The 20,678-nt window shown below is 34.6% G+C and overlaps 1 protein-coding gene and 1 non-coding gene across 3 annotated transcripts in view; both read right to left on the bottom strand.

Moving 5' to 3' along the window:
- Nucleotides 1-20,678, bottom strand: part of Smurf2 (SMAD specific E3 ubiquitin protein ligase 2) — a 120,330-nt gene that overhangs the window by 42,394 nt on the left and 57,258 nt on the right. For both annotated transcript variants that reach the window (XM_063242427.1, XM_063242428.1), the window contains 6 exons: nucleotides 16,503-16,611; nucleotides 12,151-12,284; nucleotides 9,695-9,760; nucleotides 5,452-5,536; nucleotides 2,897-2,980; nucleotides 454-656 (listed from right to left, as the gene is read on the bottom strand). In XM_063242427.1, coding sequence (XP_063098497.1) covers nucleotides 454-656; nucleotides 2,897-2,980; nucleotides 5,452-5,536; nucleotides 9,695-9,760; nucleotides 12,151-12,284; nucleotides 16,503-16,611 — 681 coding nt within the window. The remainder of the gene's footprint in view (nucleotides 1-453; nucleotides 657-2,896; nucleotides 2,981-5,451; nucleotides 5,537-9,694; nucleotides 9,761-12,150; nucleotides 12,285-16,502; nucleotides 16,612-20,678) is intronic.
- On the bottom strand, nucleotides 6,266-6,369 carry LOC111755656 (U6 spliceosomal RNA). Its single transcript, XR_002790210.1, has one exon. It is a non-coding gene; the product is annotated as a U6 spliceosomal RNA (small nuclear RNA).

Here is a 20,678-nt window from a genome sequence, read left to right as displayed (position 1 = left end):
AAGCCTTCCTTTCCCTTTTATCATCTAGGCTACAAACCTTGGGGGTAGTGCTACCTATTCCCAAAGTAGGCCTTCTTATTATCTACACACAGAACTATGCTATATTAGTCAGTAGACTAATTTATGCTACGCACCCTGGATCCAGCCAGCTCCAAAAAGCCCCACCTATGAGCACACAAGGCTTTGGGGGAACATCTAACTACAAACTCTTAACACATGGTTTTTTAATATTTACTCTTATTTTCAGATAGAATCTTTTTTTTTTTTTTGGTACCAGGAATCAAACTCAGGACCTCATGCTTGCCAGGAAGGTGCTGTGCCACTGAGCTATATTCCTGGCCCAAGATAGAATCCTTAAACTCAGATTAAAAACTTTTTTCAAATTGATGTTCTGATTGTTTTTTAACAAGCTGAAATTAGTAAGCCATGCTCTATTTTAGCTAGTTATCATACCATAGCCCTCTGGTAGATCTGGAGGAGTATGTAAGTGTGTCCTGCTCATGTAATTTCTATGTCGCTGTGACCTGACTCTCCTTTCTGCCAGTCTGGGATCTGAAGACTGTCCACATGTTGCACCATTTGTTCCACTAATTGGAGTGTTCTCATCAACAAAGCAGCTAAGAGGTCTGCCAGGACTAGAATATTCAGATGCTGGTCTATTGAAAAGCAATAAGAAAAAAATGTTATCAATTTAGATATCAAAAGGAGTTCACTAGATAATACATACTACAGTAATAATCAGTTACAAGAAAATGGATTGACTCATACAAATATAATGATTTCAAGAACTCTATTAAAAGCAAGCCTAAAGTTTCTAGGCACCAAAGAAACTCAAGGTAAGCACCTCACTGATGTATTTAACTGATTTTAGATACACACAGAGATGTCTGTATTTTGTTGTGTTTTTGGTGGTACTGAGAATTGAATCCAAAGCTTCATGCTTGCTAGGTGAATATGCTACCCCTAAGCTCTATACAACTAAGCTCTTCTTAGTTTATTATGAAACAAGGTCTCACTAAAGTTGCCCTGGATGAACCTGAACTTTAAAATTCTTCTGCCTCAACCTCAAAAGTAGCTGAGAGACCAGTTGTGAGTCACTGAATCTGATGACTTTGATTATATTTTATATAAAATCTGAGTACATTTGTAATTTGAGTACTGGCTTACAAATCATTACTGAACCTTGGTATAGCCTACGTCTTGTACCTGATTTCCTATGATTTGGCTTCTGTCACACTGATTTCTTCTTGTTTCTTACACTTCCCAAAGTCAGCTATCTTTAGTTCCTAAGGACAGTACCTCTCCATTCCACAGAATACTCTTTTCTCTTATTCTCCCTAGTCCTAGCTCTCTTTTGTTATTCAAATGACAGTTTACATAAACAAGGCCTTCTAAAAGGCCTTTCCAATCCAGTCATTTGATAGTGCAAAGATTCCCCTATTCATAAAGGTTTAAATTTTTTTTACTTTGCCAATGATGGGGGCATATGTCTGGAAACCTAGCACTGTTGGAGACTGAGGCAGGCAGAACTTAAATTCAAACCTAGCCTGAACAATTTGGAACACAGCAAAACCCTGTGTCAAAATAAAAAATAAAGAAGACTGAGATTAACTACAGAGAACAGCTAGGGGTGAAGGTCTGGGGTTCAATTCTCAGCACCACAAATAAATAAATACCTAAATAGAAATAGTTTCTTGGACTTAACAGTAATGCAAAAGCCATCAGCATTCAAATTTATACTGTTTCCCAGACTAGCAAGTGATACATACACATTGATACTATCAAAATGCTGGGCAATGGCAGCAAGTTGCAACTTCCAGTAAGCCATGTGTTCACCACAGCACAGAATGCTAACATGTTGCTAAGCTATGTTTGGTTACAAGCATATTAAAAGAATTCTTGGCTTATAGCACTTTAAGTTGATAATGGTTTACTAGACATATTCCCAATCATTAAATCAAAGTGCATCTGTTCATTGACTCAGTTTCCCAGCACAGAATTTATTGCTGACATTTTTCCTGTTTCTTTATTTTTCTCCATCTTCTCCCTACCCTTGATTATGTACTCAAAGAATAGAACCTGCCTAGTTTATTCACTACTATAAATATTCATATCACATAACACAAATGTACAAATAGCTCAATTAAAATTTACTAAATAAATAACAGAGAGATCCTAGTTTGTCTAATGAAGAAAATTTTTGGTCTACTGTAGGTCTTCTGAAAGAAAAGGTAAAGCCTACGTCTTGATTTTGTTTTGTTTTGTTTTGTTTTGTTGTTTTTTTGGTCCCAGGGATCGAATTCACTACCCTGCACTTGCCACACAGGTGCTTAAGTCACTGAGCTAAATTCCCAGCCCAAGAATTCACTTTTAAACATCCATAACAATCAACATTTAATACATGTGGAAATTGAGACAGAAGAATTTGGGCCCCATTTAAATACTGACAAAGTGTACATTCACTTAGGTTCAGATCCAATAAATTGTTCAGTAAATCTTTTATAAAACCTTTGGCAGTTTGCACTAAACATCCAATAAGGTGATCTATCCGACAATCTTTGTTCATATAGTAACTTTAAAAAATAATAGTAATAGCACCTAACCAGACATGGTGGTGCACACCTGTAATCTCAGTGCTTGGGAAGCTGAGGCAGGAGGATCACTGTAAGTTTGAAGCCAGCCTGTGCTAAACAGTTGAGTTTAAGTCCACCCTGCATAGCACAACACTGTCTCAAAAAAATAAATAAAATTTTTAAAACATAACAAAAATAAAAATAGCATCTAGTAATCTATAATAATATAAACCAAGGGGAAAAACTTTGAAAAAGCTGAGAGATAAATGGGAACTTCAAACAGGTGACTAGCACAGACCATGGAAAATACTGTATATTCTTACCTTGTTGGGCGTTCCCATTGTGTAGTTCTTGTTATGTGATTTAGATACTGAATTCTTCCAGAGGCAGTTCTCCGTTCTTCCCAGCTTAAATAAAAATATTTAAAAGGTTTTAGTGGGTATTAACAGGAAGATGGGACATAAAATATTTTCAGTGCTATCACTAAGCCAGGAAGATATCTGCTACTCAAATCAAGAAAACTAAATAGAGTTTTTTCCAACTTATTTTAGAACTGCACATTTTATGTAAGTCTGGAGTTTCTGAACTATCCACACTAAGGTGCGACAAATATTTTCCATCAGTCAAGACTCCAAGAAGTTTCTGGTAATATAAATATCACTGAAATTATACTAATTTTTTTTATAATTTTATGAAAATGTCTTTCTAAAAAATATATTTACTCGAAATTAATTAGGTTTTAGAATCAGTATGCAGAAGACTAAGAACTGAAATACAGGTTGTCTAAAAAACATCCATGACTTTTTTTCACATCCATGACTTTTTGAAAATTACATTTCACTAGGAAAACTTTTAAAAACATTTAGCCTACCTATGCTAGTTAATCATAATTGTCTATTTGACTGCATCAAGATACTCCCAGAGAGGTGACTGAATCATCAGGGTATGAAATTTACCAATAGATTACCCACAGATGAGTTCTTAGTTGGCTGGGCTATTAGAAGGCAGAGCCCACTTGGAAAAGGCAAGGCCTTTGGGAAATAGATCTGATCCCAGGCTCCTTTCTCTCCAGCTCTTTCCAACTCACTCTGCTTCCCAGCCACCATGAATTGCACAGCTCTCCTTCATCATACTTTCCCACCATGATATATCTGCCTTGGAGACAACTGATGATGGACAGAAACCTCTGAAACTGGAAGCCACAATAAACTTCTCCTTTCTTAAGTTATGAGTGTGAGGCAATATGTTCCAACAGAGGGAAAGCCAACCAATAAACTACCCAAATTAATTTTTTAAAAATCAAGAATGCCACTTTCCCCTCAACTCTTTATTATAATTTATATACTGAAATAAGCAAATAACTGGACATATGGCAAAATTAATATTTCTACCAACATACTGGTAAAGAGTTTTGGGGACATTAAAACACAAAAAATAAAGAGATGTGAGCTCCCCTTGTGCCTGTTGTTACAATAAAGTAAAAGTAATGATGGACAAATATAGAATAATAGTTCTTTAACTCTGGGTTTTTTTTTTTTGTTTGTTTGTTTTTTTTGTCTTTTTCTTTTTTATCGGTACCGGGGATCGAACTCACGACTGCCTGCTTGCAAGGCAGGTGCTTATGCCGCTGAGCTAAATCCCCAGCCCCAGAATAACAGTTCTTATATTACTATACTCTCTCAATATTTCATCCTAACCCCCTTCAAAACTATCATAATCTACCTCACATTCACAAGAGTTGACAGACCTCAAAAATCTAAAGTCATCTATAAACACAGTTATTCATAACAATTTTTAAAAGCTGAAACAAAAGGAGCAAATATCATAGCTTGGATATAAAATTTGGTATCAAAAATAATTTGAGTTAAAAATCAAACAATTTAAATGGATTTACCACATGTAAACTATACCTTATTGAACTAAAAATATTTAGAAGGTTAAAAAAAAGGTATCAGAATTAGTATCAAAGATAAAGATTAATGATAAAGAGCTTGGGAATCATCAATTAGGCTTGTATTCAAGTTATACCATTTGCTACATACTCTTAGGAAGGTTACTTTACTAAGTCCCAGTTTTTAATTTATAAAGTGACAGTAACCATAATAATAACAACAAAAATGATAGTAATTATTAAACACCATGTGCAAGACACTGAAGTGCTTTTATGTAAATGATTTAACTAAATCCTCTCAACAATTTATGAGAGTATGGATTTTCACTAATCACTCTTTGTAATATAAACTTTGTTATAAAACTTCAAAAGTTAAGTAAATTAATGCCATAAAGCCAGTAAACAAAAAAGTAAGGGTTGGAACTCAGGTGGCCAAATTCCAGAGTCATGTGTTATATACTACCTTCTAAGATGCTATAAGAATTAAATAATATAAAGTACTTACAGTAGCATCTGACACATATGTACTCAATAAATGTTATTATAATTAGTATTACTCAAATTCTCTTTCCTACCCCTCTAAATAGAATGTTTCAAATTCCGTGTGTGTGTATGTGTGTGTGTGTGTGTGTGTGTATGTATGTGCGTGCCCTGTTTTGAGTAATTAACCAAGCCAAAAAGTTTTTCTTTTAAATAGACAGTATTCGGAGAAAAGTTGTATTTGGCAAGAAATTTCACGTGCTTCCTTGTCAAAACTTTTTTGTGGTCAAAACTCTTAAAAATTCAAATTTAATACATATAATTCATATTTATTTTGTAAATGTATAGTAATATATTTCTTCTAACTTTACAAGTAGAAAGAAAACCTACATTCTAGAACTGATCATACCAAATTTCTAATGTATATAATAAGTTTCAGTTTATTTCTTACTATATAAAGACTATTATCTATTTATTTCTTTAACCATTTTAATCATGTTAGCTTACCCGTCTGGTAAATCATTATCAAACAAACGACTGCAGTCCACAACTTGTCCTCCTGTGCCTATTCGGTCTCTGGACTGAAGACTTACTATCAAACAACAGAAATATTACTAAAATTCAGAGTTAAAAAGAACTACTATAATCTAAAGTATCTAATTTTAGAAGATATCTGACTTATTTTAATAGTTTAGAATAAATCTTTGGTTTCTAATAAAATCTATACGTTCTTTTCCCATAGATTTTTTTTTTTTTTCTTTAGGAGTGATTACCAGAACCTTAAGTTTTCTACCATCTGCCATATTCACAGAACAAAGTCTACTTTCTCTTTAACTCTCATAATGGGGCAATGCAAGGCTGCTATTGCATTCAAGAAGTGGCATGGGCCGGGTATTTAGCTCAGCAGCATAAGCGTCTGCCTGGCAAGCGCGAGGTCATGAGTTCGATTCCCCGTAACCCCCCACCCCAAAAGTGGCACATTAAGGGTATATTCATGCACTGATGAGTTTTTAAAATTTACATTGATTTCTTTTTTCTTTTAGTTTTTATTTTTATCAGTACCTGTTTGCAGTACATACTGACTACATTCCTCATCTATATAACACATACTAATTCTTTTTTCTTATCTTTTCCTTTCCCTTATCTCTTTACCATTTCTCATTTGCATAAGATCTATTTGCCTATTTCTATTATCTACCTTTTATTTTGCTTTTGGGTTTCTCACACAATAGAAATCATGTGTATTTAAACTTGTGTGTCTGATTTATTTCACTTAACATTATGGTCTTAAGGTTTACCCATTTTCCTACAAACAACTCAAAAACATATGGAATGCTTCACAAATTTGCATGTTAGCTTGCACAAGGACCATGCTAAGCTTTTCTGTATCATTCCAATTTCAGCATACGTGCAGTTGAAGTGAGCAGAATTTCAATTCTTGGTAAACTCAGTATCTCTAAAAAAAATACATTTGGATTCTGATAATAGGGTAATCCTTGGATTCCATGATTTATTTATTTATTTATTTTTTGGTGCTGGGGATGGAACTCACGACCTCATGCTTGCTAGGCAGGCACTTACACCACTAAGCTAAATCCCCAGCCTTGGATTCCATGATTTTTAAAAGTAGTATAAAATTACTATTATAAACTGGAGACAGGAGATACAAACTATAGAGTTGACTCTGCCAACTACATTAGTTAGCATTATAATATTGAATAAAACACTTAATGCTCTTAAGGCTGACAATCACAACTGAATAATGAGGAAGTCAGGTTAAATTATATCCCTTAAGTCCTTCCTTACGGCTCTAGGATTATTCCCCTCACACACACACACCTAGCACTAAGGACTGAATCCAAGGTCCGAGCACTGGGCTACATTCCCAGCATTATATATTTTTTTAAATTTTGAGATAGGGTCTCACTAAATTGCCAAGGCTAGACTCAAAATTGAAATTAAGAGTGCTAGGATTACAACTGCCACTATTACCCTAACTTCTTAAAGAATTACTAAATTAGCACATAAAAAAGTATGTTGGACTTTTTCACTCAAAGAATGGTCTCATAACTGCTCTGTAAAAATCTAAAAAAAAAATCACAAGTTCACAGATCTCTTATGTATTAAGTTTCATTTAGACAACACTAACACACCTTGGTGAATGTAAACAATATGTTTTAGGAACAACTACTTAAAGTTTTCATATAGACAAAAAAGAGAAATGTTTACTGAAATAGAATCACAGTGAAACACTATTTTCTTATTAGCTATGTATGAAATAGTATTAAAGTTCAAAGCTAAAGAATTTCATGGGTTTGCTGTATTATAAAACATCTAGGCAATTTTTATGTGTTCCTAAATGATCTAATTCTCGTATATAAAATGAACTTTAGAAACATTACTAGAGCCACTGCTTATAATATTTAAACATGAGAAACTAAATATCCAATAAGACTGATGACATTATTATATACTGCTATACAATATCAAAAATGCTATAAATATATATCCATGTACAAAAAAGACATAACGGCAGATTAAAATAGGCTACTAAAATTTTGCATGGTATTTTTTTTTTTTTTTTTATCGGTACCAGGGATCGAACCCAGGACCGCCTGCTTGCAAGGCAGGTGCTTATGCTGCTAAGCTAAATCCCCAGCCCCCATAGTATGTTTTTTTAAAAATACACAGCAAATATATACATGAAGATGATTACAATGATATGTTGTGAGTACTTTTTAGGTTTTCTGTCTACAATTAGACTATAAAAGCAAACGATATTTTTAAAAAACTTTACAAGAGCAAGAAGAATTCAATGGTTTTAAATATAAGAGAAGGGTTTGTATTCCTTGAATCAAACATCTCAATTTGGAAAAAATATTTTTAAAGGAAGGATTCTTTAAAAAAGATAAAATATAGCTTGTAAGTTTCAATGTTATAACAAGCTTGTAAGTTTCAATGTTATAACAAAATAAAAATTCAATAACTAAGCTATAATTCATCATTATGTGAAAAAAGCAAAATTAAAATTTTATGTTCACTGTAATTAAAATAGAAATATACGTGTATATAGAAATATTAAAAAGTGGTATTTTTTGCATAGTGAGAAATATGGGTTAAAAAAAAAAGTGGTATTTTTTGTTTTAATGTTTTCTTCCAGTTTCCAAAAAGATATTTTGTACATGAAGTTACAGTTATTTACAGAGGTTCAATTCTCCAAGAACTGAACTCATTTCATCTTGGAATGACAAAACACATGACAGGTTTTGAGTTTAGCCTCCTTCTCCCATATTAATGATCCTATTATAAGACCCATATTCTCACAAGTTCCATATTCATGTTAAATTAAATATACACACATATATTTAAAAATAATACATCTGTATATTATGTACTCTAGTAAATATACTTTTAATGTCCAATAAGATTTGTTATTTTATAAATAAAAATTTCTACCTAAGAGAACTATTTTGTTAATCCTAGACATTAATTGGCAAGCATTATATAACATACCAAATCAAACACAACAAAAACAACTACATGTAAAAAGCTTACATGCCATGATTTATTTTTACAATGTTTTATGCCCTCTTCTCAAAGAATGACAGAAATTATCAGTAATTCTATATTGCAGATGCTTTCCTGGCTCGATGAAAATAGGGCTTTGCTAGTGGCTATTCTGCCAGTTACTCAACTATGAACCCAATTCTTCGCCTTGTAAGAAATGCAGTTCTTCAAGGAACTAAAACTTGAAAGACTCAAAATGAAATCATTTTAGTCTAAATTCCACTCTATCAGTTGGGCATGGTGGCACACACCTGTAATCCAAGCACATGGGAGGCTGAGGCAGGAAGATCATTGTGAGTTTGAGGTCAGCCTGGGCTACAAAGTGAGTTCAAGACCACCTGAATAATATAATGAAACCCTGCCTCAAAAAGACCAAAAACTAACACACTAAAAAAATAAATTCTGCTCTACCACAAGGTAAGATTCCAAATAAATTTTTCTTCTTTAAGAAGCCCTGAGGCTGGGGCATAGCTCAGCAGCATAGCACCTGCCTGGCAAGCGTGAGGTCTTGAGTTCGATCTCCAGTAACAAAAAAAAAAGCCTCCAAAGTATCTTCCTTTGTGTCCTACCACACTATGCATCATAATGCATTATAATCAAATCTTAATCAGTTTTTAAGACAAATCTCAAGAAATTTTGTACTAAACATTTTGATCTGTCAATTTCAGATATTCTATTAGTCCCCTGAATGCCATACAAAGAAGCTAACAATTTCTCACTTTTACAGTAAGGTCTTACACTACCATCGCTTATTCTTTTTTTAACTGGCATAGAATTGTAAAACTATCAGGCACTAAACGTTACACAGAAAGTTCAACAGAATTATGTTTACTCAAAAACTAGTTTGAGGATTATCTTCAGGAAACTTTAATACGATTTACAAAATCTTAGTGCTGTATTATATTTAAATACTTTGAAAAGATTTCTTCCTGAAAGATCAACAGTCCTTTACTTGGAGCTGTCGTGTGTGTGTGTGTGTGTGTGTGTGTGTGTGTGTGTGTGTGTGTGTATGGTTTTTCAATTACATTAACCTGTATCCTAGATCCATTGTTTATAGCATCTTGACTCACATTTAATTTATGCCAATGTAGCTGTAGTTGTTATATTTTGATTTAAAGGGTACTTAAATTATAGATCAGTCTGAGTGAGGCCAAAATTTACTAATTTTAAATTTCACACTTACCTACTATCTGTCCTCTAACTGTATCATTGTCATTTGGCCCAAGTTTGCATAGATCCAACCGCTGATCTATTTCAAATCAACAATAAAACAAAAAATTAAAAAAGTAGCTGGTATCAGAAATTCTAACATCTATTAGTACAAGTAAATTCCTGTTATACATCAAACTGATAAAGAACTAATCATAAAATGAAAGTTTAAAATTCTCTTACTCTATATAAATTTGCACTTAATTGTCTTAACAAGTTCTGATAAATTCAAATTTTACTTTATTTTTTGGTACTGGGGATCAAATTCATATCCTCACACTTGCCAGGCAAGTGCTTATACCACTGAGCTAAATCCCTGGCCCCAAATTTTATATACCATATATACCACTGGTGTGTTATACTGCCAAAAGGCAGTTATTGTCTCTTTGAGGATTTCAGACCACTGTCGTCCCAATGATTGTTGGTCTGAAGCAATTTATACCTCAACCTTAGTTCCGTTATATGTAACCATAGAACCTACCTTGTTTTTGTTTTGTTTTGGTTTGGTTTTTTTGGTAGTTGGGATTGAACTCACGACCTTGCACTTGTCAGGCAGGCGTTTATGTGGCCGAGTTAAATCCCCGACCCTACACTTTGCATTTTTTTAAAGATTAAATCAGATAATACTGTAACATAAAACTCTCATCATAGTGCCTGACACGTAAGTGTTCAATAAATATTAGTTGCTGTCATTCTTACTACTTTTATCTAATCATTCCAACTCCCCCCCCAAACACACATAAAATAAATCTTAAGAAACAAACTAAATAATCATCCATTAGTTATTTAAGAAAAACTTTTTTGGTGGTGGTATTGGAAACTGAAACAAGACCTTGTGGATGCTAGGCAACTACTCACCCTCTGAACTACATCCCCAGCCCCTTTTATGTATTTAAGACAAACTGCCACTAAGTTGTATTGGCTGGCCTCAAACTTTCGATTCCCCAGTTTTAGCCTCCCAAGTAGCTGGGATTAGAACCACACACCACCACACCCAGCACAATTCAATTATCCTCTCAGATGCCTCACCTGTAAATATAACACTGGGTTGGCCCTCAAAGTTATAGTAAGGAATAATGTTACCCACAGTATGTTAATTCTGCTTAGCTAAATTCTTTTACAGGTGTATCACACCTGTCTTAATTATAAATCCATAAAACAAGGAGACCATCTTCGTCTGTAATGTCAGAAATTTGATCTATAAATTTTAAGTTTGCCTGCTAGATTAGGTAACACAACAGTATGGTTTATATGCAAACCTTTTCCAATCCCAACATCCCTCTCCTATTGGTCATCACCCTGTTAACCTACAAATACAAGAATTTTTCAGATGGCTTTAAGTTTGTCTGAATGAGAATTTCTAGTTTGGTTCTCTACCTTCTACATAACAGGTCAATACTTATATATCGGGGATGTGGTATTATACTACATTAAAAGGGACCATCTCGATACATCTAGCATTCAATGCTAAATTTATTATACTTAAAGTCTGATTATTAGCAAAGGCATCTGGACTACAATTCCATGACAATGACAATGTTTCTTGTAATAAAAATTCTATATAAACAACAAAAAATCTGTTGCCAAAGAAAAAAATTTTTCCATCTATGTATCTATGTACGATTCAGTAGAAAGACACCCAAAAGGTCTCTTTGCCACTTAGTTATACAAATTACACAAATGTTAAGTCAGTTTGCCAATTCATTGTGGAAATTTCTTTGATTGTTTTGATCCTGTTCTATCTTCTAAAGGAACAGGTCAGTGATAAATTCAGGTATATTTAGTAGCTGATAACTATCTTATAATCAACTTTAAAATTTTGTCACAGCAGTTTTCTACCATTATTATCTACTAACAATTCTCCTTTAACTGACACCTTCAATATTCCAATCACCTAAATAAAAATTCACCGCCATTTCACAGATCCATCACAACCAGAAAACGGTACTAAGAAATTTTAAAAGGCGTGTTTACTTGAACACCTTTCTTCTCAACCTTCTGTCAATCACTTCTTAATATTTATTAATTTATTAAAAGCTAAGTATAAACTTTGATCAGCTCTAGGTTCCACATACTTAAAATGTAATACCCTTTTCAAAAGTGCATAAAATTGCCAGGATGGTGGCGTATGCCTTTAATCCCAGCACTCAGGAGGCTACGACAGGAGGACAGCCATGAGTTTGAGGCCAGCTTAGGTTACATAGTGAGTTCAAAGTCAGCCTGCACTGCATAGTGAGACTATCTGAAAACAAAATCTATACAAAATACGGACAGACCAGGAATTTTACCAATATTTCAGAGATATATACGAAGTTTCTGGATCCCTACCATATAAATATAATAAAAATCATAAGAACAATTAAAATAACAACATAAAAAAAGAGAATTTTTTTTTTTTTTTAAATTTCAAAAGCTCTAGTATCTACTCACAACCAGTGTCTTTGAGGCGGTTGATGGCATTGGAAAGAAGACGAACACAACCAAGAAATCCAGCACCTTGTTTTTTGTGGATCTTCTTGTGATTCCATACACTGATTGTAACTGAATCAGACTTTCCAATATACCTACAAACCAAAATAACTGCATAAATAACTTAATAGTCTAAAGTTTTTCTTTTTATATATTTTAAAGTCATGAATATTTTTCAGAGTACAGCTAGAATATACAAAATATATCTTTAGTTCAATCAATCCACATGACTGAACTTAAATTTTTAGAAGTTTTAAAATACCTAAAAATGATTTTTAATATCACATGCTGAACAAAAGTTCTTGTTAGTTAAAAAAAAGCTCTTTCTGTAGCTAGTATTTAGTAGCGCTAAGGGAGTTTATAATGATTACTTCTTTTTAAGAAAAAAAATCCTAAAAGAACTTTTATTATGGTCATATTTTTAAGTACATTTCAATAACATGACCTCTACTTCAGAGAAGACTTAGTTCACTTGCAAGGGGCATTGTCAAGGCTGACAGACCAAAAATCTGACCTACCTGTTATATTTTTTAATGCTGTAGAACAAAAGCTGTTTGTAACGCTTTTCCCCTGCTTCTTTCCTGCATGCAGGCCTTGAGCGAGAAGGACTCTTGCAGATTTCACTTCACTGCCTGCAGACAAGCAGAGCAGGGGAAAGCGTTACTGTATTTGTCTGTGCACACGCCTGCCAATTGTTAACATGGCATCAACCCATGGATAAGCATAAGTAACATAATTGTATCAATGGACCCTAACTCTATTTAATGACTCTAAGAGGTCAAATTTTTGGTCCAGCAACCTTGATCCTAAAAGTGTCGTTCAACAAAAGAGAAATATCACAAAAATACACCTAATATATATAAAAGCCTAAGCCACTTAAGTGAAGATTAAAACTTTTAAATAAGGATCATGGAAGGGGCTCAAGAGTCCCTGACACCTGTACTTGAAGAATGGTTATCTCTAAGTTTTTATAATTATATAAATTGGAACATTCTTTTTGTTAAATTAAGCCAATTTGAATTGGGTTCTTATTGCTTACTAACAAAAAAGAACTGAATTAAAAATAGCATTCAGAATATATATACCAATTTTCAATTACACCTACCAGATGTACCTTGGTATGTGACTACCACATGCTATTAATTCCTGAACTAGGATCAAGTATTAAACAGGCAAATCACTTCAAACAAACATGAGAAAAAATAAATACAGACACTTCTTGTTTAACAACTGAGCTGCAGTTCTACAGCTAGGTCATTAAATGCATTGGTCACTAAATGAGGAATCGTATATAATATGTACATTACAATATTGAGAACAAAGAAATAGTCAAAGGAAACTCCCAACATGATGAGCTTTCATCTGCGTAACTCTTACATGTACTACTGTCATGTGGAACATGACAGAAAACTACAGGACTGTATAGTGCAATACCCAAAAATCACGGTAGTGTATAAACAAAGTGTACTGTCAAAACAAGACCTTGAGGCTCTATATACATGATGTACAAAACTGTACAGAAAAAAAAGAAGGGTCGTAAGTCCAAGTGGTAGGTTGTAATCTGAACAGCATACCATGGTTGTAAACCTGAACAGTTGTTAAACAAGTAGGATCTGTAAATCACATTAAATCAGTTTCCCAACTAACATGCCTAGTTCATAGATACACTGAAATATTGATTCTCAAGTCCTCATGGCAGCCCATCACTGGCTCAAACAACTCCATCTGTTTACTGCAGAGTACCATCAGATTTTTGATAATGTGAAAAGCTCTATCTTAATGTGGGAAGCTGTATCTTAAACTGCACTATAAACACTTGCTGATTACAGACCTTCTGAAAAATAATTTGTGAATTACTAGAAATTATTGTGTTGTATTACTTAAGTGTGAATGTTCAAACATTCCCTACAAACACTCTTGGGTCAGGAATTAATCAGAAATATCATTTCTTACACCTAGAAAAGTATCTCCTCTCATTTTAAGAAAACTTCATGTAACATAATACACATACCACCATAAAAGAAAAAGGTATAATCTTTTTAAGAGGGTCCTAGTTAGGCTTTATTAAAAATTTCAACTTCATCGACAAACATGATTTATAAACAAACTTCAGGATATTGCATCGTAAGGCTACCTCTACAGGAGAATACAGTATTATTACATAGGAAAAAAAATATATATATAGCCAGGTGAAGGGCCAAATGCCTATAATCCCAGCAGGACTGCTGTGAGAACAAGGTCAGACTATACAGTGAGTTCAAGGCCAGCCTAACTACATGGTGAAATCTTTCCTCAAAAAAAGAAAGGAAGGAAGGAAGACAGACAGAAAGACAGACAGAGACATAGACACACACACACAGACACACACTCAAAACTTTTAGCTAAAATATAATTATTAAATCTTGTAGCTTTCGTTAATTTAAAGTGAAGATTTTACAAAATGTGTATTTCCAGAGTATTTCCCTGATCTTTTCTCTACCATCTAGGAAATACGCAAGAGAAAAAGTCCAAATAATATCAACTATAAAATAAAGTACACAAACATGTACACAACAAGTACACAAAAATGTTCAACATCATTAGGCTTTAGAAAAATATAAATCAAAACCATGATAAGGTACCAATTCATAACTAGTAGGATGGCTATAATTTTGAAAAGAAAAGATTTAGCAAGGCACAGAGTACCCTAAAATAGTCCATCTGAAAAACAATCATGAAAGACCATAACTGCCATCAGCAACATTGTAAACCTATGGCAGCCATCAGCCACACAAAACCATTAAGTATTAAGTATTAGTCTACATGATGGTGAGCTCTAAGTATAAAATAACCCTGATTTCAAAGACTTAGTATACAATGAAAGAATAAGTATTTTATTTAGGTTACATGCTGAACTGACATTATTTTAGCGATACTAGTTTAGATTATGCTTAATTTCACCTGTTTCTTTTTTATGTTTTTAAAATATGGCAAGTGAAAAGTTTTAAATTAAAGATACACTCCAACTTGTGGCTCAGACTTTTTTTTTCCAGTACGGGGTGAGGTGGGGGGTGAATCCAGGGCCTCCATACCGAACTACATTCTAGCCTCTTCTATATTTTTTATTTTGAAATACCATTTCATTAAGTTACTAAGCTGCTGGGCTCAAACTTTAGATCTCCCTCCCTCCGTAGGCCTCTCAAAGTACAGCAATTACAGGCATGTGCCAACACTCTCAGTGTGTATTTCTACTGATGCTTATGTAGACGTAGAAGATAATAAAGTAACATATTAAAAATTTGGGGAGAAAGTGATGTTTCATCTTAAGGTCTTTATTTAAACTATCTGTTAAGCAAGAATACAAAGCATATATTTAGATAAGATCTCAAAAAGTGTTTTCCATCTTTTTACTTTTTCTCAAATGACAATGGAAGATAAACTTTATAGGAAAATGCAACAGCAACAGGAGAAGCAATAGTAGCTATCATTGATAGACAAAGAAAGTTCCTAACCTAATGATAAATTCCCAGGAAGACTACAAAGTAGGTTGTAAGAGAACCATCAAGCCAAACTGAAGCAAGAAAACAGTCTTCAGGAGGGGTGTTTCCATGAAGAAAAAGCCTATGGAATTCCTAACAAAACAACATACGGTTCCGTAAGAGCTGGGAATTAATGAGATAAATAGAAAACCAAACAAATGGCAGGTGTAACTTGAGAAACAACAGTTGTCAAGGAAAAAGTAGTTCCTGTGGACCATGTAATCAATATCTCTGACTACTTTCATAATCAGATAAACATGGAACAATGATTTAACTAAAAAGTTCATTTATATTAAAGGGCTGGGAGCAAGTAGGGGCAGGAGCAGGTAGGGGTACTAATTTTAAAAGCTGAATCATCTTCTCAAGTAGGAAACTTTAAAACATCTAAAACTAAAAACAAGAAATGACTGAGGTGATAAAAATAAGCAAGATATCTATAAACAGAAGAAACACCTGAATAAAGTCAAACTTATAAAGAAGTCATATACTACCAATTAAAATATAAAGAAAGAAGTCATCTACATAGTAGCAATTGATTGGTACTTTTATGCTAGTAACTAACCTAAAGTGAATTAACTTTTCTTTCACTGGAAAGGGAGGACTGCTCTATAATGTGAGTCTTCTAAAACCAGGGATCAACATGCCAAATACCTTTCCACTAGGTTTTATACCCCTCCTATAAAGGCAAAATTATACCACAGATAAAATTCAGATAATTTTCTGAGATTCTTTTTAGAGATTATATCAAATGATATTAATTCTGTGTTTGATCTCAAATTAATCACTTAAACCTACAAGTCATAATGCTGATTCCATTTTGGATCAAGTGTATTCTTCACAGTATCTGTAGAATGGCACTGTCCAGATCCATCAACCACCACCTTAGCAAATGGATCAGGAAGTCCTGCAAAAGAAAAGGAGATTTTCTTTTTTTAGTTAATGAATATTTTGACATATAACGTAGATCTGTTACATAAAGATTACCATCTACTAAAAGAATTATTCCACTTTTTACTTTTTAAAAAGCTAAACTTAAATGAAAAGTAGTCTGTTTTAAACCAGATTATCAGTTACTTCCACATGCACACCTGTAATCCTATCCCTTAGGAGGCTGAGGCAGGAAGATCACAGTGAGCCCAGGCCAGCCTGAACTACACAGCAAGACCCTTGCAAAAACAAAAACAAAAAACAACAATAACAAAACTTCAACTTACTTCCACATTAAATACCAGAAAAATATTGTTCCTGTTTTTCCTGCCTCAAAATATTCTCAGTTTAAAGGTAATATCACACTGCAGAAATTTCTAAGGATTGTTACCATACCTAACACCTCAGAAAGATAAACACAGCATTCATGACTCTCTCTTGCCAAATGGCTCCCTTGATTCTCATTTAAAGTGGTTTGTTTGCTTGGTTTTGTTTTTCTGGGACAGGTTCTCACTATGTAGCTGAGGCTGGCCTTAAGAGTCACTGTGTACTCCAGGCTAACCTCAAATTCTTGACAATTATCCTGCCTCAGACTCCCAAATACTGGAATTACAGGTGTGCACCATCACATTTGGCTTCCTAAATATGTTTTCACACAGACATATGGACTATGTATTATGCAGATGTACCAACTCCCAATGATGAATACAACCACTATGTACTACAAACATACACTAAAAATAAAAATTTAAAAATAGATAACAGCAACAAGCATAGACTACAGAGAAATCAAACCAGCCAACAAGTTTTTTGGAGTAACCTGCATGAGTGATGAGAGATTCAACCAAAAATGTAATATTCTGCTATAAAAGACTATTTGTTTTGGTCTAGGTCTGGATTGCCCCCCAAAAGCCTCATGTGTTTGGAAAATGACTGGATCATGGAGGCTCTATACTCATGAATTGATCAGTCCACTGATACGTTCACAGCTGACTTGCTGTTAGGAGGTGGAACCTAGCAGTCACTGGGGAGGGTGACCTGCAAGAGTTTATCTCCTATTTTGGTTCTTCCCTTTTCTCTCTCTCCTTCTTCGTCACCATGACATGAGAAGCTTTTCTTTACCAGAACTTCCCACTGTACCATTTCTGCTTTACAGCCAGCAAACTAGGGACTGTAACTATGAGCAAAAGTAAATTCTCCTCTAAATTGCAGATTTTAGGTATTTTATCCCAGTGGCAAGGGAAGTAACTAAGACACTGTCTAATTGTGGAGATTATACGCAGGGAGGGACAGACTATACAATGCTTGGCTATACTGAAACAGTTAAACACTTAAAACACTATGTAGAGTGCTACTCCACATGCTTTACATACATGTTTAATCCTCACAATAACCTTATAGGGTAGCATCAAAATAGGTGTCAGCCCTAATTTACTAATAAGAAAACTTATATACAAAAGGATTAATTAGCCTAAGATTATACACTATCAAGTGTTACAGCAAGATTCTAAAGTTTAGATTTTAAAATCAAGCATACACTGGCTACTTCTAGACTTCATGTTCTCAACAACTATGCTGTACATATCCCATTTACACACTGTGTACTTCAGCAGTAAATAGATGAGCTATGAAAACTACAAGAACATTTTGAACTGTAAGGGTTTAAGTATGATGGGACTCATTTGGACTTTACAAGACAAACAGGTAAAGAAGACTTTCCTAACAATAAGAAGACGACCACGGAAACAAGGATATTTGGAGGGCACTAAAGAAACTAACCAAACTGTTTGTGATAAGGTATAAAATTAAATATTGCTAGACAGATAGGACTGACCTAGTAAAAGAGGCTTAGAAGGGCTATGGATATAGCTTAGCAGTATAAGTGCCTCTCTCTGGCAAGCTCAGGGTCCTGAGTTTGATTCCTGATACCTAAAAAAAGCAGTTTAAAAAAAAAAAAAGGCTTCTGCAGAGGCCTGCTCAGGCCTTGCCGGCGACCATCTCTCAGTTTGGGGAGCGCCACCACCACTGCTGCCATCTGGGGAGGGAACTGCACTTTTTGGGCCTATCTAGGCTGCGCAGGTGACCATCTTTCAGCCTGGGGAGCTTTACCACAGAGGAGGTGGATGCCTACACAATATCCGATCCCCGCGAGAGTTTGATATCCTTGCTCTGGGTGGTTGCGGACCCGCTCCGCTTGCTGCCACACTAGATTGGGCTGAGCAGGATTTGGGCCTGCCTGGACCGCTCCTGGTGGCCTTCTTTCGGTCCAGGAAGCTTTGCTGCAGGAACCGGGAGCTGCGCAGCTTGAGGAGGCGTTAGGCCTGCCTGAACCTCCCCTGGTAACCTTCTTTTAATCTGGCAGCCTCGCTGCCCAAGGAGGGAGTTGCGCTACCAGAGGAGTCCCAGGAGTCCAGGACATAGGAGACAATTTCCAACACGCCCAGGGCAAGCGTGGGAACAACACTTAAAACACAGAAATGTAGGAAAATGACAAAACAAACAACAAAAATGCAATCTCAAACATCCAGCCCATCCCAAGAAAACCTAGCAGCCATGTACATAGAAGAAAATACATACCATATGCCTGAAATACCTGAAATAACAGTAACTGAAATAAAGAAGCAACTTTGAGAAGCTTTAAAGGAATTCAAACTAGAAATAATCTTCCAGGTAAAAGAAGAAATGATAAAAATAATTAGAGATGCTGAACACATCAAAAGGAGACACAGTTTAAAAATTAAAGGAACAAAACAAAAAGATAGAATCCCTGAATGAGCAATATAAGAAACAAACAGGATACATAAAGCAGATTCAAAGAGATATACAAGAAATCAAAAATTCCACTGAAAGTTGTCAAAACCGCCTCAACGAAACTGAACGTAGAATTTCAGATCTCAAAGACAAGATTGCAGCTAGTGAACAGGAAAGGAAAGATCTCTTAAAAATAACAAGGAATCAGGAAATAACAATCCAACAGCTGCAAGATGACTCAAAGAAAAACAACATAAGATCGATAGAGATAAATGAAAAAGAAGGGGACAACATAAATGATATCAAGAGGCTATTCACAGAAATAATAGCTGAAAATTTCCCAAACATGAGAATGGAAACTGACATTAGGATTACTGAAGCATATAGAACTCCAAATAGCCATAACCAAAACAAAACCACACCCAGACATATAATAATTGCCATCTCAGAAAGCCAATATAAAAATAGAATATTAAAAGCTGTTAGAGAGAAGAGACAGATCACCTATAAAGGAAAGCCTATCAGAATCACAGCAGACTTCTCAGCACAAACAATGAAGTCAAGAAGAGCATGGAATGAAGTATTTCAGATCCTAAAGGAAAATGATTTCCAACCTAGACTGATGTACCCTGAAAAACTGTCCTTCAAAATGGATGGAGAAATAAGATACTTCCATGACAAAGAACAGCTAAAGAACTTCACGATCACCAAGCCAACCCTGGAAAGAATACTGAAAGACAGTTTAGATACACACAGGAAAAAACCACTAAACAAGTCAGAATGGAAAGACAAAGATGCAACAGCAAAAAGATAACATGTCAACAATACACCAATATATAACAGTTACAACCATTAATGTAAATGGTTTCAATTCACCAATTAAAAGAAATAGATTGGCAGAATGGATCGAGAAACAACATCCAACCATATGCTGTCTACAAGAAACCCATCTAACCCAAAAGGAAACTCACAGACTGAAAGTCAAAGGATGAAAAGCAATACTACATGTAACAGGAACCCCCAAAAAAGCGGGGGTAGCTATTCTGTTTGCAGACAGTGTGAACTTCAAACCAAGAATGATCAGAAGAGATAAAGAAGGTCATTACATACTGGAGGAACACTTCAAGAGGAAGAGATAACAATCTTAAATATATATGCACCAAATTCCAGAGCACCCAGTTATACAAAACAAGTATTAATAGAAATGAAAAATCCAATAAACAATACCACAATTATAAAAGGAGACCTTAACACACCAAGGAGACCTTAACACACCATTGACACCAAGGGACA

Source organism: Cavia porcellus, unplaced genomic scaffold (assembly GCF_034190915.1).
Source record: "Cavia porcellus strain 051 isolate PalLab524CR breed Dunkin Hartley unplaced genomic scaffold, mCavPor4.1 scaffold_32, whole genome shotgun sequence".
In the NCBI taxonomy this organism is placed as follows: domain Eukaryota; kingdom Metazoa; phylum Chordata; class Mammalia; order Rodentia; family Caviidae; genus Cavia; species Cavia porcellus.
This window is presented reverse-complemented; position numbering and strand designations above follow the sequence as displayed.